The sequence below is a fragment of the Rhinolophus sinicus genome, chromosome 15 (assembly GCF_057876585.1).
Source record: "Rhinolophus sinicus isolate RSI-liver-muscle chromosome 15, RSI-T2T, whole genome shotgun sequence".
NCBI lineage: Eukaryota > Metazoa > Chordata > Mammalia > Chiroptera > Rhinolophidae > Rhinolophus > Rhinolophus sinicus.
Window position 1 is genome coordinate 119,083,272 of NC_142515.1, and position 18,317 is coordinate 119,101,588.

The following is an 18,317-nucleotide window of genomic DNA, read 5'->3' on the forward strand; positions in this document are numbered from 1 at the left end:
GCCTTCATCTCTTACTCTCCATTTTTTTTAAATTTTAGTCGTTTGTCTTTTTTTTTTTTTTTTTTTAAGATTTTATTGGGGAAGGGGAACAGGACTTTATTGGGGAACAGTATGTACTTCCAGGCCTTTTTTCCAAGTCAAGTTGTTGTCCTTTCAATCTTAGTTGTGGAGGGCGCAGCTCAGTTCCAGGTCCAGTTGCCGTTTTCTAGTTGCAGGCGGCACAGCCCACCATCCCTTGTGGGACTCGAGGAATTGAACTGGCAACCTTGTGGTTGAGAGGACACGCTCCAACCGAGCCCTCTGGGAGGCAGCTCAGCTCAAGTTGCCGTGTTCAATCTTAGCTGCAGGGGGCACAGCCCACCATCCCTTGTGAGAGTCGAACCAACTGAGCCATCCGGGAACTCAGCAGAAGCTGGGCTCAAGGTGCCATGTTCAATTTTAGTTGCAGGGGTTGCTGCCCACCATCCCTTATGGGACTCAAGGAATTGAACTGGCAACCTTGTGGTTGAGAGCCCACTGGCCCATGTGGGAATCGAACCGGCAGCCTTCGGAGTTAGGAGCACGGAGCTCTAACCGCCTGAGCCACCGGGCCGGCCCTCCAATCCACTTTTTACACAGCATCCAGAGTCATCTTTTAAACCAGTAAAGCAGATCATGCCATTGCATTGCTGAAAGCCTTCAGTGGCTTCCTAGTTCAGTGAGAACAGTCTAAACTATGTACCATAGACTGGCTCCCTCTACCTCTCCACTGTCATTGTCCACTCCCCCCACACACTGCAACCCAGCCAGACCTTCTGTTTCTCAAAAATGCCAAGCGTTTTCCTGGCTCCCAGCCTCTACACCTGCTGATTCCTCTGCCTGCTGTAAGTTCTCCACCAGCTCTTTGCATGACTTGCTCTCAACTGTCAGCTTTTAACTCATACCGTCAGAGATGCTTTCCCTGACCATCCTGTTTCAGAAGGCCACCTGCATTTACCCTCTGTTTCGTCACCCAATTTGTTTTGTTATCCCTCATCCCAATCCACAGTTGTGTTGTGTATTTGCTTACTTGGTCGCTGTCTTTTATCGCTGGAAGATAAGCATCAGTGGGCTCCAGCCTTTGTCTACCTTGTTTATTGCTATATCCTTACCCCTTGCACGGTGCCTGAAACATAAAGACACTTGTTCAATATCTGCTGAATAAATGAATGGATCTCCAGCTTCTATTCCTCACTTCTTCATCAAAGGAAATGAGATGCTAAACAAGAGTTTGTAGTGGGAATAATAAGTGCTTAACACGGGACATGTATGATGGTTGGACAACTTCCAGGAAGGGGTAAATCAGAGAAGCCAACTTGGTAGGGAAAAAAAGGGAGCAACTGTGATTGGTTGAGAGTTGAATGTAGTGGAAAATACTGTTGCCATCATTGCCCAATAGTGACTTGGATTGCCACGGCTATCGACACCTCAGGGACTCTTGGAAGAAGACACTGGAAGTGAAGGTGACCCAGCCAGTCAAGATAAAACGCCTCTTCCTGCAAAGTCAGCATCACATACCGGGCTGAGGTGGCTCTCCCTGTTCATTTAAATTCCCCTTTCTCTTTACTTCCTCTCCTCACAGGCCTCCTCTATTCAACCCAACTCTGACTCATCTCCTTGGGGTTCTTTAAAGCACTTGTTAACATTTATTCTCTCTGTGTGTATGTATGTACAGATGCTCCTTCACTTACAATGCGATCACATCCCAAGAAACCCATCATAAACTAAAAACATTGGAAGTGGAAAATGCAATTAATGCATCCAACTTACTGACCATCATAGCTTAGCCTAGTCCACCCTAAATGGCTCAGAACACTTACATTAGCCTACAGTTGGGCAAAACTATCTAACACAAAGCCTATTTTATATTCAAGTTTTTAATATCTCATGTAAATTATTAAGCATATTGCTTTCAGACCACCATAAAATTGAAAAATCGTAGTCGGGACCGTCTGTGTGTATATGGAAATACACACACATATATTTGTTACCATTTTGCAGAAACTTTTGAAAGCAGGTGGCTGACTTGCTGAGTGATTTTCAAATGGCAAGCACTTAAAGGATGATTGTGTAGGAAACAAATCATACTCAAATATAAGATACTGACCTCAAAGATGTAGAAACAATTATCCATGATCAGGGCCACTGTGAGCAGAATAAGTGAGACTACTTCCTCCTCCTTCCCACCATGTAGTCATTATTTTGCAGAACATTTTGAAAGCAAGTTGCTGACATCAAGAGACTTCACCCCTAAATACCTCCATAGGTACCTCCTAAGATTCTCCCACTTAACACAATACCATTATCACAGCTAAGAAAATTCACAATCATTCTCTAATACCATCTCGCACCACAGTCTGTACTCAAATTTCCAAGCATTCTTTCTTTTGGAAGTCTCACTCCATATGATGTCAAATAGATTAAAATGCACCCACAATACAGTTTTTCTGGAAAATTTTTTTTAATGATTTAGCTACAAGTAAGCCATTTAATTTGTGATCAGTTAGTTTCTCAGCAAGCATGGTATATGGTCCTTTGGAAGCAAAATAATCTAACCTCCTAATTGATTTAAAATATAATTAGTTTCTGGTGAGGATGTGGAGAAACGGGAACCCCTGTACACTGTTGGTGGGATTGCAGATTGGTGCAGCCTCTATGGAAAACAGTCTGGAGGTTCCTCAAAAAATTAAAAATAGCACTACCATATGACCCAGCAATTCCACTTCTATTTATCCAAAGAAATCCAAAACACAAACTCGTAAAAATATATGCACCCCTGTGTTCACTGCAGCACTATTTATGATAGCCAAGATATGGAATCAACCAAATGCCCATCAGTAGACGACTGGATAAAGAAATTGTGGAACATTTATACAATGGAGTATTACTCTGCCATAAAAAAGAATGAAATCTTACCATTTGCAACAATATGGATGGACCTAGAAGGTATTATGCTGAGTAAAATAGACTGATAAAGACAAATACCATATGATCTCAATCATATGTGGAATCTAAAGAACAAAATAAACAAACAAAGCATAAACAGACTCATCGATATAGATGAACAAACTGATGGTTACCAGGTGGGAGGGGGTTGGGGGACTGGATGAAAAAGGTGAAGGGATTAAGTACAAATTGGTAATTACAGAACAGTCACGGGGATGTCAAGTTCAGTATGGGGAATATAGTTGGTAACATTGTAGTAACTATGTATAGTGCCAAGTGGGTACTAGACTTGCCTGGGGATCACTTCATGAATTACATAAAGGCCTAACCACTACGCTGTACACCTGAAACTAATATAAAATAATACTGAATGACAACTATAATTTAAAAAAATTTATAATTAGTTTTATGACTATTAATATTTTATCAGTTAATGTTAGCATGACTTTTAGTTTGCAGACATTTATTTTCATATTCTGAGGTCGATCCTTTCTTTTGTTCAGGTCTCAAAACTTTTCATAGCTCAGAGAGCGCCTTGGTCCTAGGCTTGGTGCCGATGCTGCCTGCTGTAGGGAGCTCGCTGGGGGGCAGGAGATGGGAGAAGGGGACTCAGCGTGTGGCCTCCAAAATATAAAGATGCAGACTTCAAACCCAGAAGCTCCCTCTCCCTGAGGCAGCTGCCATTGCCTGAATTTCCAAACCTGGACTAAAGTGAGTTCTTGAGGCTCAAAGAGTGAGAGAAAAAAGCTGCTTCTAGGAGACAGCAGTTTCTAGCCTGTGCAGCCTAGCATTCATGGGTCACTTCTGAAAAAAACAGGCTTTAAGATAGTAATGAAATGTAATCTGAGCAAGCCTCTGAGCTGGTCAGAAACTCCAGACTAGGGCACATGGTTTGGAAGCGTTTGGAGGCTTTTTGTTCGTTTTGCTTTGTTTCTGCTGTAGGGGATATCTGAAATCAAGAGTATCTAATTTGAATTCAATTCATAAAGCTGAAAAAGCGTCTAACTGTAAGAAATTTCAGGATGATGGTCCCCATTAAGACAAAATACAATAGAAAACGGAGAAGTTTGTACTAGAAACTACTCTGTCAACTGAAGAAGAAGTCCTACTTATGCTTCCAAGAGGATTTCATTAGTGTAAGTCAATCTAATAACTGCCTTACAGCATAAAAGGGGGCCGGCATTGTTATTGGCCCCATTTTGTAGATGGGGAAGCTGAGGCCTAGAGATGTAACATGGCTTATAGAGGTCTTCCTGAGATTCAGCTGGTAGAACTGTCTGCCATCATGATACAAGAGAAAAAGATGAAGACTTCAGTATTTTTTAAGTTCACTATCTTTTTTAAATTAAGAACTGCTGCTTTGTTTTTCTAAGCTGAGGAAAGGAGTTAAAAGCAGAGTGACTTCATCCTTCCTTTCATGTAACAAAACTCCCAGAAGACACATGTTCTCGGCAGAGTCTGGATGCAGTATTGCTACAGCATCATGCTGGGCATGAATTGCTCATTTTCACGAAGCATGACTCAGCCTTCACATCAGCAATTTTTTTCCTCTTGAAACCTCTTGCAGCTAACTTGTTAAAGACTCAAGAGGAATCACTTAAGGACATGAGTGATTGTCAAATGGCAAACACTCTGGGAAAGAGGGTGACTGTGGAGGAGACAAATGACATTCAAATACTAGATACTGACTGTGAAGATGGGGAAGCTGTTATATGCGATCAAGCCTCCTAGAAGCAGAATTAATGAAAGCAGTTCCTCCTCCTCCCACTGCAATATCCTAGGGACGGATGGAATGAAAGTGCTGCGATTAAAAATGCTTCATTACTTTGACAATCTTGATTTAACATTTTATGATGTTTCTAAATCCAGTTTATGTTGATAACTTGTACTTAATGACTGTCAGTTAAAAAAAAACAAACCCTCACAAAGACCCTTGGGTCCAAATAGAAGAACATCATCCACTGGGTTTATTAAACCTGGTGTGGAGTTTTCAGTTCCACCCACCGGCTACACAAAGGTTTTTAGTGAAATTCTTTTGCTAGATTTCCATCTCCCCAATTCGTTCTTGCAAATTACGATGCTGCATTTACACTTTAACAAATGGATCCAAAGTCTAGTGCGAGTCTTAGTTGGAAAATTTTTCAACAGAATGGAAAATTCTAACTTTTAAAATGCTCAAATAAGAGCGTTTTTGTAGGTGACAGAGGCTTTAGAAACATAGCCCATCAGACAGAAACTTTTCCAAACATCCACCAGGAAGAGATAGTGTTTGTTTTTGTAAAAATAACTCGTAAGTAGCATATTCCTTACTATGAAATAAATTCGACACATTTCATTATAGAAATGGTCAACAATTTGACTGATGTCACTTTATAAAAGAAAAATGTGTTGCACATCTTTCAGTTTGTTAACTACTATAAACTCTGCCATGAGATAACCAGTGAATCATCTGAATGGCACGAATTGAAATAAAATTTCTTTATGGCAAAGCTGGTTTATTGAACTTCATGAGGGAAATGTTACAGTGACACTATTCCACCACAAAATTATTTAACTTTAGTTTAGATTTCATGAGGAAACGTATTAGCAGTATACTGTCAATAAAGCATCATTAATAGCTAACTATATTAAATTCTGAATTAGCTTCCTTTGGTGTTCTCAAATTAAAACTTCTCCAGATATATATGTTTTTAATTAAAAGGTCACAGTTAACATAAATTCACACGAGTTACAAAATATATTTGTGCTTTAAAAATTAATAATTAGTTGTTTGATAGCCACCATGTTGGAAGTGATTTCTCAACAGTCAATGAAGTGTTTTTATAAATATTTTAGAAAATACCTAAAAGCTTTATCTCCATTCAACTCATATGTATGCTCTTTGTAAAAATAAAAAACATACATATAAAAAATTAAAACAAATCATTAGAAAGATACAAATACTTTAAAATTAATAAATATTAAGGTGAAAAAAGTAAATCCTTTCACAGACCTGTAAAGAATAGTTAACTACTAACTTCTTACAAAAAGAAAGTTAAATTCCTTTTTTTAAAAACCATTAACACTAGCACTGAAAAAACATAAATGTGCTTGGAAAGTCTGTAAACTTTCTTCCCCCACTTTAGAAAATGTTTTGAAAAGCAATAAACAGATTCCCTTCTTTAAAAAACTGTTACACCCATCATAATTATTACAGCTGTCACTGTTTTACTATAAAAATAGTTACAAATCAACATTAATTTAGATAAAGTCAAATCCTTTTTAATTCTAGCATCTCCCTAAACATAAAGCCAAGTTGTTTTTCCTTAATCTCTAATATTTAAAACTGAAGAATTATTTCCCGTAATTATTACTTGCAGTTAGTTCAGTTCATAGAATTATCTTTCATAATTAAATTATCCAGTTAGGACCATCATGGTGATAAAACAAAAATCCTAGATTAGACACATATTTGATTCCCACATTCTGAAATACTGTAAGTACAATCATCTTTTGGCTTAAGTTCCTCTAAAATGATGCAGGACAGCAATCTATCAGAGTTAGTGCACACACGGCAGTAAAAGTCCATGGCTTACGTCCGTTCATATGATAGTTTCGTATGCAAGCTTACTATTTCCTCTGTGCAAAGTCTTAACTTCAAAACAAAAGTAGGGTAAAAAACTTTTTGAAAGATTCTTTCCACCACTGAAGGACAAACAAGATATTTTCCAATATATAATTTGTTTTTCATACTGAGGAGGAATAGCATGTTGTGGCCATAAAATTTAAAGATTTTAAAAATTGATATACTGTAACACAATACTATTACAGATACATGGGAACTCACAGCAATTAGAGGTCTGTCCTTGGAGCTACAATCCAAATGGAAGATGATTTGTTAATTCAGCCTTTAGTCCATTAAGTTGATTGGGTGTGAGGGAGAGCAAGAGATACTATGCCAGATACACATCCAGAAATTACTAAAAGCTAAGAATAGGTCTCCTGTGGTAGCCAGGAACCACGTTTACCTATTTTCCCCCCAAGTTACAACTCCTCATATGCTTTCAATTTGTTTTTCACTGTTTAAAGATATCATAATAAAATATAAAGCACCTTATTATGTCATTTCATTTGCATTAAAACTTAACGTATTTTGCATATTTTAATAGAATTTACTAAGAAAACAGTTCAAATTACTCTTCTAAAAGTAAGTTTTTATAGACCTGATACTGATTAGAAATATCAAGCATCACAATCTGTTGGCAAAGTCATTCTTTATGGACTGAGAACCAGAACACACTCGATGCCTTCTCCTCCCACTGGAACTAAAGTCTTAGCTCTAAAATGCACCGATAGTAATGCAATTAAATCCATCAATACAAAGAAAGAAGTCTAAGGAGAGGCAAATACCAGTTTTTAGCCAATTGAGAACACTCCCCCATTCAAAGGACATACCATTAAGTGTGTACTGAACCCTTAATATTTGGTTTTCAATCACAGGAACACAGGATTGAATAGTCACTGACTCTTGAAACTCCATCATACGCTTATTTGAAGCCCCCTTCACCGGGCTCTCAAGGGAGAGATGTTCTGATTCGTCCCACCTTGGCTTCATTTTCAACCTCACCTGAAAACCAACTTTTTCCTTGTGCTGTCACAGTGACAAACTTGATTAAGCAAATACAGAATACAAAAGTGAGCATGAAGATGATAAACAGCCAAGTGTCAGGATGATTCACTGTATTTGAGATGAAATCTTATGACTATCACTGTCATACTTCCAAAGTATTTCTTTAGTCAAAATTAAGTAGTATAACAAAGACTGTTATTTAGCACCAGCACGTCACTGAAGGCTTTGGTTCAGGTTTCAGGATAACTCCGTTATCAGGGGGTTGACTAAGCATTAATGGTTTGTGGCTCTTAAGCTTATGGGCCAAGGTCATAAATATAGCTTCCACGTGGTCATTATCATTGGGGTTTTTAGCAGAGGTTTCAAACAAAGGCATACTGTGTGTGTCAGCAAATTTTTGTGCCAAGTCTGTAGGTACCTGAATGGCACTTCTTAAGTCACATTTATTTCCAACGAGAATCCGTGGTATGTCACTGGCTAGCAAATGTTGTTTGCATTCTTCTATCCAAGATGGCAGGCTGTGAAAACTAGCCATGTTGGTCATATCATACACGAAGACCACGGCATGGACGTTTCTGTAGTAGTGCTGTACCATGCTCTTTCTGAAGCGTTCCTGTCCTGCTGTGTCCCATAGCTGGATCTGAAAACGGAAAGAAAAGAGAGAGAGAGAGAAACTGATTCCAATTATTCATACTGAAAATCTGAATCACCCTTGCATGGTCTTTAGTACTCCTTCCCTTCTACTACTTTGTTCCCTTCCATACGCCTTTTCAGTGTTATTTATGGGATCCACATTTCATGATGCTAGACACCTTGCAATTAATGCAAGTCCAGACAACTTGCAATTAATGCAAGCATCTGAACAAATATTTCAATTTAGCATTTACATTTCATTAAATCAAATGTCTGAATAAAATTATGCCTCAAAAATGGATTTTAAAATATTAAAACTGTATCAGGTTTCAACAAACGTAAGTGTCTAATTCCTATCAATTTAGTTACTATATGCCCTTCTCTACCTTTCACAAGTCTAATTTAAAACAGCAGATTTAGGACAGACGTTAGAGTCATGAAGTCTAGCCCCCAACATACACACACACACACACACACACACACACACACACACATACAGTCTACGAAATCCAAGCCCCCTTGAAAATTTTAAAGGCTAAAAGAATTCACTTATCTATCCTAAACATCTCTAACAACAAAACACTTACAATATCTCCTAGTTGAAATAAAAGGAAATTGGGGAAAATGACGTCTAAAGATGGCCCTTTGTAAATGCCTCATTAACTCAGTAATTACTTTCATTGCTCTCCAATAAAGTGTGAAGTTATTATTTCACACTTTTTCTTTCCCAGAAATCTTGATGTGATTAGGTGTAAGTTCAGCAGGATTGATGGGAAGAGTATTGCTGAGTCCACCCCATCCTAGAACAAAACCAAAGGATGGTCTTAGGGGTAAACAGCCTCATCATCACCACTTGCGTTTATTGAGGACTTGGAGACAGGTCTAAATTCTGTGTATTTTTTTGAAGTTTAGTTTTCATAAAAGAAATTCATGTTCGTTATGGAAAACAGAAAATAGAAATAAATGGAAAATTGACTTAAAGACAATCATTAATAATATTTTGGTATATTTCCTTTTTGTGCGCTTTTTTTTAAACTTATAAGTATATTGTGCTTGAAACATTATAAATCATTCTTCACTGATGAAATTACTGTTTGAATAGAGTTACAGGAAATGTTACTAAAAGAGAAAAGATCAGCTCCAATTTATTTGGGCAGCTTTTAGATGGGTCATCCAAATTATTTCCAAATATCTTTCTAAATGTTAAAGATACATTTTTTTAATTTACAAAAAACCAGCAGATATAATTCCCATACCATAAAATTTACCCTTTAAAAATATACAATTCAGTGGTTTTTAGTATATTCCCAAGGCTAAGCAATCCTCATCACTATCTAATTCCAGAACGTTTCATCACTCCAAAAAGAAACCCCAGGCCCATTAGCAGTCACCCCCATTCCTCCCCTGGATGATGCTGAGCAGAAACTGGAGAGGCAGAAAGTCTCAGAGACATAGAGAAAAAACGGAGGGTTGCTAGATGGGAGGGGAGTGCGGATAAAGGAGAGGGTGAGGGGATTAGAAAGCACAGTCAGTAACCACAAGATGGCCACGGGGATATGAAAGATATTTTGGGGAATGTAATCAATAATGTAAAGATTTTGTATGGTATCCGATGGACACCTGTCTTATTAGGGAGACCCTTCAGGGATGGTGTAGATGCCTGATCACTGCACTGTACACCTGAAGCTGAATAATAATGAATGTCTACTATAATTTAATATATATATATAGTCACAGGATGTGGAGTACAGCATAGGGAATAGACTCAATGGAGTTGTAACAGCTACATACGATGACAGAGGGGTAGTAGATTGGGGGACAGGGGTTATCACTTTGTGAGGGGTGTTAATGTCTAACTAGTACATTGTTTTGTACACCTAAAGAAAAGAGAAAAGAAACAGGAGAGGCAGATTTGCTAGGAAAGATGAATTCCTTCAGACATTTGAGACGAAGGAGGGATTATCCAAACAGCCATGTCGAGAAGACAGCAGGAAATGCAGAATGGCAGGAGGACAGAGATCTGGGCCAACCAAAGACTCGGAAGTAGTCTTCCCAGAAGTGACAGGTAAAGCCGAGAGAGTACTACAGGCGAGACTGTAGATAGAAGAACAGGTCAAGGGTAGACTGAGGCTCACCCTGGAATCGTCCTCAATTGCTGCCACATTTATTTTCCTCTTTTAATTCTACATATGTAATACTTAGGAACAGATGAACAAGTATAGACTTTATTACATTTCCTAAAGCATTTAACTGATTCTGAAAGGGCACCGCTACACAACATGCTCTATGAAAAATTTCTAGTCCACAATTAAAAACATTTAGCACAATATCTCATTTTTATCAAACAAAATAGTCTAGTACGTCATTTTATTAAAGTAACATAGAGCTGTCCAGCTTTCACTTTAAGATGAAATTAGAAGAAAAGTCATTTCAGATTAGGCTTATAATTTTCAGCAGCACTTAAGATGGAGTACAGATTAACAAAAAAGCAGAAACAGTACATGGGATGAAGCTCTTCTATTCACTTCATTTTTTTTTAAGACACTAAAAAAATTAAGTTTTTAAAAAGTGTCCAATGTAGCTGTATCTTTTTCTGATACAGAAATTTCAGAATATTTCTGTAATCTTTTGAACCACAATAAATATCTCTCTCAGGTTTTCCAGTTGGAGGTACAAATCAATGGCTCAGGCCTTAGAAAGGAGAAAACGAAACTGTGTCCAGGTCCTTGTTGACATAACAGGTTAGGCTGAAGCTCAGGAAGAATGACCCCAGAAAAAATGTTTTCTCCTTACTCCTCTCACGGGACCACAAGGACCGACTCTGTGCTCCCAGTTTCCTCACACCGGTGGTCCTGGTTTACTTTTCACTGCCAGCACTTGTCCCAGTAGTTAAGTGTTCAACTTTATACACTGGACATGCTTTGTATTTTTTCAATATAAGTATCTCTTCAATTTGCACCTGACTCATCTGTGATCCTAAAGTATGAATGGCAAACCAGAAGCAAGTAAAGTGCTATCAAATCTCAACTCCCCCCCTGCCTCCCTTCGGGCTACTTATGTTAATATCCTGCTCCCAGTTGGGGGGAATTTCTCTCCCGTTCATCTGTCTGCCTATGCTCTACTTTATTTCTGCTTCACTCTCTGGTTATGCAGCTACAGACCTGATGGAGCCAAAGCAGAATGATGGTGTTAAGCCACGAGGGAAGAAGAATCTCCTAAAGATTACCAACTAACCTGGTGCTTCATATATGTTCTCCTCTAATTCTCACACCAGCCTGACACAGTATTATTATCTCAATGTTTCAGAAGAGAAAATAGACTGTGAAAGATTAAGGAACATGCCTAAGGACTAGAGTAACAAACCACCCCCAGCTTGCCTGAGACTGAGGGGGTTCCAGGGATGTGGAATTTCCAGTTTTAAAACTGGAACAGTCTCAGGCATTCTTGGTCACCCTACTAAGGACACACAACCCATCCTTACCCTTTCATAGGTTCAGATTTGAGCCAGGTCAGCTGGGCTCCAAAACCCATGCACTTTCTTCCAGAACTCCTGCTTCTCCCAAACTAAGGTTGCTCTCAAACCTCAGAAGCCCCATTATTTTCCTCACCTACAGTTCCTGGGCCTAACCTAATTCTGATGAAAATCTCCAGTCTCTTCTTATTCTATCTTTTCCTCTGTAATGCATACAAATCTTTTTTTAACGCCTTAATACAGCGCACCCAAAGGATCACCATTGGTAGCTTCAATGGGACAATGAAAAACTAAAGTGAAAATGAAAAGGCAAAAGGGTCTATAGAAGGATGATTTCTTTTCAACCCAATTTCTTCTTTGCTGTACTGTCATCAGCATTTAAACCCCTTTGGGGGTGGGGGGATAGGGGGGTGGGTAGGGAACTAAAAATTAAATTGTTCTTACCTCAAGGATGAGGGTGTAGGAAGAAAGCAGTGAGCCTAGTTTTACCCCCATGGAGGACTGAAGTAAAGATGAACATCCTATTAGGTTGGTGCAAAAGTAATCGCAGTTTTTGCAGTTATTTCTCACCTTTTAAACCACAATTACTTTTGCACCAACCTAATAATTTAAAGCAAAAACGTAAATGCAGTATAAGGCAGGCAGGGCAGTGCCTAGGGTCCGCATGTTTTAAGGGGTGGTATCAGCAGATGGCTGAGGAGTTAGCAGTGGCTTGGAATGAACACGAGTGTCAGGTTTACTCCATCAGGAGGCCTTGGCCCTGTCATTGGTCTTCATTCTCCAGTGCCCCATTCCAAGTCTTCGGAACCCCCGTCTTGGCCTTGGGCTTATGACCTTCTCCCCTATTATTACTGTGTCCTTAGTCTCAGGAGCCAGCAATAAACATTAAAAAGGAACTGGGAGAGAGTGGCACCAGGAATGTGCTTCTGGCAACACAAGCAGGAACTATAATAGTATGTACAGAATGTTTCTGCAGGAAAACAGATTTTTCTAAACAACTCAACGTCATACAGAAATTACAGCAGCAAAACTGGATGTGACAAACCTACCTAAGCACTTCCTCAAAGACAACAGGGCTTCACTGTCACAATACAATACCCAGGGCAATGCTCAGGTGACTGTTTAATAACTAATATTTACTAAACAGATTTTCCAAGCTGGAGAAATTTCGCAGTTTCTCCTTTGGTCTTACTTCACTGACTTCCAGCACATGAGACACTGCCAGTGAGTCAGTGGATGCCCCCCACACTCTTGCTACTCAAAGCACGGTCCGCGGACTAGCGGTTTCTGCATCTCCTGGGACCTCACCAAATCAGAATCCGCCTTTAAAAAAAAAAAAAAATGCTGGGTAAAGGGCACGACATTAAAGTTGGAGACGCACTGCCTTACAAGTTTGCTCTATACAAATCCTTCCAATCCCCAACTCCCATCTCCCCATCAGCGTTGAGAAAAAAATGGAGCGTACACACTGCACAGGGCCAGCGTTTAACCCACGGTGGGTTGGCACACGCATCACGCCGGGGCGCCCCTCCTCCCTGGCAGCCCCCCATCCGCTCACCTTGATGCGCTCCCCATCGATCTCCACTGCTCGTTCTCGGAAGTCCACCCCGATAGTCGCCTCTGTGCGGTCCGGGAAGCGGCCGGCGCAGAAGCGGTAGGTCAGGCACGTTTTGCCCACATTGGAGTCGCCGATCACGATTATCTTGAAGATGCGGGAGCGGGCCGGCGGCAGAAAGGCTGACGTCCCGGACAGCGCACCGCTGGACGTGAAGCTCGCCTCCAACGACGACTCCATCTCGGAAGCCATCTCCTGACCCGCCCCACACTGAGGCGGAGGAAAGCAGACGCAGACCCGCTAGGAGATTACGCCGCCGCGAGCGAGGGCGCCCAGCCTGCCGGCTCCGCTGAGCAACGTCGCCGGAGCCACCGCCCTCCAGGCCGGCGGCGCGCGTGCGCACCTTGGGCCCCGCCCCCGCCGGCGCAGGTGAGGCGCCCCCAGCCCCGCCTCGTAGGTCCTCCCGCCGGGCCGCCGCTGCACCCCAGCGTCACTCGGGCCGGCGCTCGTCTACCTGGGGAGGCCTGGGATCTGTCGGGGGCTTGACGGCGGCGCGGAAGGCCAGCCTGCCGAGCGGCCGAGCGGAGCGCCCCAGGCTTGGCTCCCGGGCTGGCCCCGTCACGCCACGTCCCAGGCTCCCGCCCTCCGGAGGAAGCCGCGCAGTCAGTCTGGGGGCGGGGAGAGAGGCAGCGGAGAGGAAGGAGGTACCGCCAGGCTTTCTCTCGCGAGACCGCCGTAGAGCCGCCTGTGCCGCGGGCGTGCGCCTGGTGACGGGCTGTAGGGTGTCCGAAGGCTCCGGTGTCGGTGTGGGCGCTGGGGTCGGCGTAGTGTTGGGGCCTTCGCGGACGTGCGAGTGGAGACGGGTGCCCTGGGCCTGCAGCTGGGCGCTGCGCCCTCGGCTGCGCTCCCTGCCTCGCCCGGCCGCTCTGGGCCGCGGGAGCTGGGCCGGCGACAAAGGCTGGAGGGGGTGGGACGCGAAGTGCCACCAAAGGCCCGCCCGGCGCGGGAAGCCCTTGCGGGCGAGCTGCGGGCTGCGGGGAGTGTGGCAGCCTTCATTCTTGGCAGGCGCGTGGCTGTCAGAGAGTAGGCAGGAGTTCGAGGCCGCCCACCGCGTGGGCGAGAGTAATTTCCTTAGCCGCCCGCTGGGCCCTGTGATGGTATCCGCGGGACCCTGGTGCCCAGGGCTCGTTTGGCAGATGTCCCCGGCCCAAGAAGTAAAGATCACCTGTAGGCCACTTGGGAGCATTGAACCTGGGAGTTACTAGATGGCTTCTCTGATGAGACTAAAACTCGTTATGCCCTAGTTACGTCTTATGCCTGGGTGACGATGGTGTAGCCGTTAAATACTACTGAGCGCACGCCGGAATTGTCTGGCAAACTCCCTAAGGAAAATATTACTAGGAGAGAACACCCAGCCTTAAAGAGCCTTCTCTGAATTACCGTGAATTTTACAGCGGAAACCTACCATACATTAAGTCATATAAAAGGTCCAAAATGTGCAAACATTGCATTTTGTGAAAAGTTGCTTTGCGATAAGACTTTTTGTATGTTTGAGCCAAATGGTTATGGCATTTTGAAAGTCAAGGACTATGGAGAGGAGGACATGGCAGGTCTTAAATAGAGTAAGGGGAATGACAGAACACTGAAAGTTCTAGGAAAGGAGATAAACTGTTTATTCCATTAGATAAAAATAGAGCAAATTAATTGTAGAACCTGAACATGGCCCGAGTTAACAGGAATTTACAACCTGGTTGAAATGTGTATGCCAATTACATTTATTCAGTTTTCTGCTTTGGGTACTAGAACATGGGCTGGAAAATTCTGATTGTTTATCTATGAAGTTATTTCCAGGAAGATTAATCATCCCAGAAACTATAGTAGCAAGCGTTGGAATATAGTCCTCTAATTTACTCTATCCCAGTCAAAGGAGAGAATCAGAAGATTTAGGACAAAAAGCCATTGAAGAATTCAAAGATGTGGATAATCATGTAATTTCAGAGGGTGGTGACAAAAGTATCAACATCTTTGCACCCCAAGACCTTTGCTCTTTGTTTTTTGTATTCTGGCTTTTTAAAATTTTTTTTTATTCTGGCTTTTTTGGTTTAACTCTTGCTACACTGCATCAGAAATTCTTTTATCTTGTCTGTTTATCCATATCCTATTCATATTTCACATCCTTGCTCAAAAATCTCGTCTCTGAAGCTTTTCTTGATTAGTTCAGCTCAGAATGTTCTTTGCTTTAGTCTAAGTCTAGCACACTTTTGGGGTATTGTTCTTTTGGTTTTTGAATGCTGTCTTCACTGTTTAAGTTTCATAATTATGTATTGTCTTACATACTGGATTGTCAACTCTTGACTATAGACTGAAAGCTCGTTGTTATTCAGCAAATGATGAATAAATGAGTGAAGTGAGAAATTTCTTGTGTAAGGATTATCAATTTGAACCCCAATTATACACAGTTGAGCACCACTGAGATGGAAAAATCACAGTGGACTCTGGACATAGTTATGAGTTTTGTATTTTCAGTTAGCAGTTTGAGAGACTCTTCATGAGACTAAAGTATATGCCTCTTCTTAACTGAAAAACACCAGAACCTCCAGGTTTGATAGTTGAAAGAGAGTCTATTATACTATCGGGAAGAGTAGACTTTTTAAAAAGTGGGTAAATTTTAAAGTCTTACTTCTCAGCAAAAATAATAGCAATATTTTGTGGGGATTATAACACATAGAAAGGGAATGTATGCCTACAATATCACAAAGGTTGGGAGGGGAAAATGAAAATATCTTACATTATAGTCTATGTGTTGTAGTATGATACTTTTTGAAGGTAGACTGATGAGTTAAAGACGTATATTGTAAAACTTAGAACTAAAATAATAAAGAAGCATAGCCAAGCCAACAGAGAAATTAAAATGGAATACTACAAACTAGTCCAAAAGGAACCAAAAAGGTAAAATAAAAAATAAAAATGTAGGTTGTTCAAATAGAAAACAAGTATCAATCATATCAATAATTAATTGTAAATTTAGACACTGCAATTAAAAGGAAGACATACTTCTCTAAATAAAAAAGCAAGGCCCAGTTATGTACTATTTACATAAAAGGCATCACCAACATAAAAACAGATAAGTTCAAATTAAAATGATGGGAAAGTATGCAAACAAGCTGGATCACCAGTATTAATGTTAGACAAAGTAGACTTCAGGAAAAGGAATTTGGTCCATCTTCAAGACAAGCGATAAAGACGGACATTTCATATAAAAGGGTCAATTCACCAAGAAGGTATAGTAACAAAGCTTCAAATTACATGAAGTAAAAACTGACAGAAAAGAAATAGAAAAAATCTACAATTATAGCTGAGATTTCAAGTCCCCTCTCAGTATCTGATAAGACAAGTAGACTTTAAAAATCAGTAATATATGTGAACTACAATAACAATTATGCAGAGTGAAATAAATGATATTTTTAAAAAGTAAATACTGTATAGAGTCTCATTTATATAAAACTGAAAAACAAACTAGATATAGAAAGCTGAGGGTAGGGCCTTGCATGGTAGGAGGGAGGGATTACAGAAGGGCAGGAGGAAACTAGGGTGATGGATATGTTTATTACTTTGGTGATTTCATGGGTGTGTACATATGTCTTGTACATTTTAAGTATAAGCAGTTTATTGTATAAATTATACCTCAATAAAACTAAAAATATACTTCCCTTTGAGGACCATCAAGTTCCTCTGTTATACTATTTTATGTCAAATCTGAGTAAAACATTAGAGTAAAATTTTAATAAGATGAGAGTGTGTGTGTGTGTGTGTATTTTAATTTCTGGACAAGATAATCATGACAATAAAGATAAAATCACCTGATTAGTTATAAACTATTATAGTTAAATGATTAAATACATAAGGTAAAATGGTCCACAATATTTTATTTCTAATGATTGAAATTGCTCCACTTTACTAGGGAATAAATATAAATACTAGGGAATATTTAAATTCGGAGTATGAGTAGGTAATGGAATAAATAGTACTGTTACTACTTCATGCAATAATGTAAAAACAGGTCATTGAGAGAAAATTTAGTTTTATTCATTTAGATGTAAACTGTAGAAACAACATTGGCATCTAGTTATTGAATACTGAGTATATTGTTGAAACTTCTTGACCGTTTCAATTTCTCTTTTATGTAGCTATTCAAGGAATAAACAGAAGGCCTCAGCCAATTACATTTCCTTCCAAAGGGGGTTGTGAATGAGACGGCCAGTGTGGCTTAATGCTGCCCCCGTAAGTACAAGCCTCAACACAGGCAGCTGATTGTGTTCCCTACGCTCAAGGCTCTTCTGTATTACACGTACACACTACAAGCAAAACCACACCAAACCGAAAAAACCACCAACTTGATCCCAGCCCTAAGGAGTTAGTTAGTCAGGGAAACCCATGACTAGGCATTTCTATACAGTGTCGTGGGTGCTCTGAGAGCAGAAGTACAGACACTATGTGGGCTCAGAAGGGCACCAGGAGCGTGTGGGGGTTCAGGGAAGACCAGTAGGAAGTTTATCTATAATAAAAGCATTGAATAAGAGGAGTGATGAATTAATGAGGTAAGAGAAGTAAGGAAAGATGACATTCTGCAGTGCCCTGTAAACTATTTTATCCTAGAAGCAACGGAAGCTTTTGAAGGATTTTAAGCCAAGCAATGAAATAATTAGATTTGTATTTTAGGAATACTATTCTGGTTGCGGTAGGGAGAATAGATTAAAAGGAGATGGGATTAGAGGCCATTTAAAGGTTGTTGGAATAATTTGGGCAAGAGATGATACTAAAATAGGATTATAAACAGGAAAGTGGAGAGAAGTGGGCTCGAAACAGGTAGAGTAAATGTGACTTGCTAAAAGCTCACTGTGCAGAACTGGGAAGAGGGAGACACCAAAGATGACTTCCATGCTTCTGACTTGAGAACTGAGCAGAAGGAGGTGCCCCGAAAAGCGGAGGAGCAGGTTTTGAGAACAGATAAAATTCAAGTTTAGCCCGTGCCGAGCTGAGGGACTTGTGGTATATCCAAGTGTATGTATTTAACAACTGCATGT

General features: G+C 40.6%; 1 protein-coding gene across 1 annotated transcript; it reads right to left on the reverse strand.

The window, feature by feature from the left end:
• Positions 1–2,455: 2,455 nt before the first annotated feature.
• RAB33B (RAB33B, member RAS oncogene family) lies at positions 2,456–13,882 on the reverse strand. Its single transcript, XM_074338518.2, has 3 exons — positions 13,748–13,882; positions 13,237–13,503; positions 2,456–8,213 (listed from the first exon to the last, which is right to left on the reverse strand). Exons 2-3 carry the CDS (start codon positions 13,483–13,485, stop codon positions 7,773–7,775), a joined length of 690 nt encoding a protein of 229 aa, XP_074194619.1. The 5' UTR covers positions 13,486–13,503; positions 13,748–13,882; the 3' UTR covers positions 2,456–7,772.
• Positions 13,883–18,317: the final 4,435 nt, after the last annotated feature.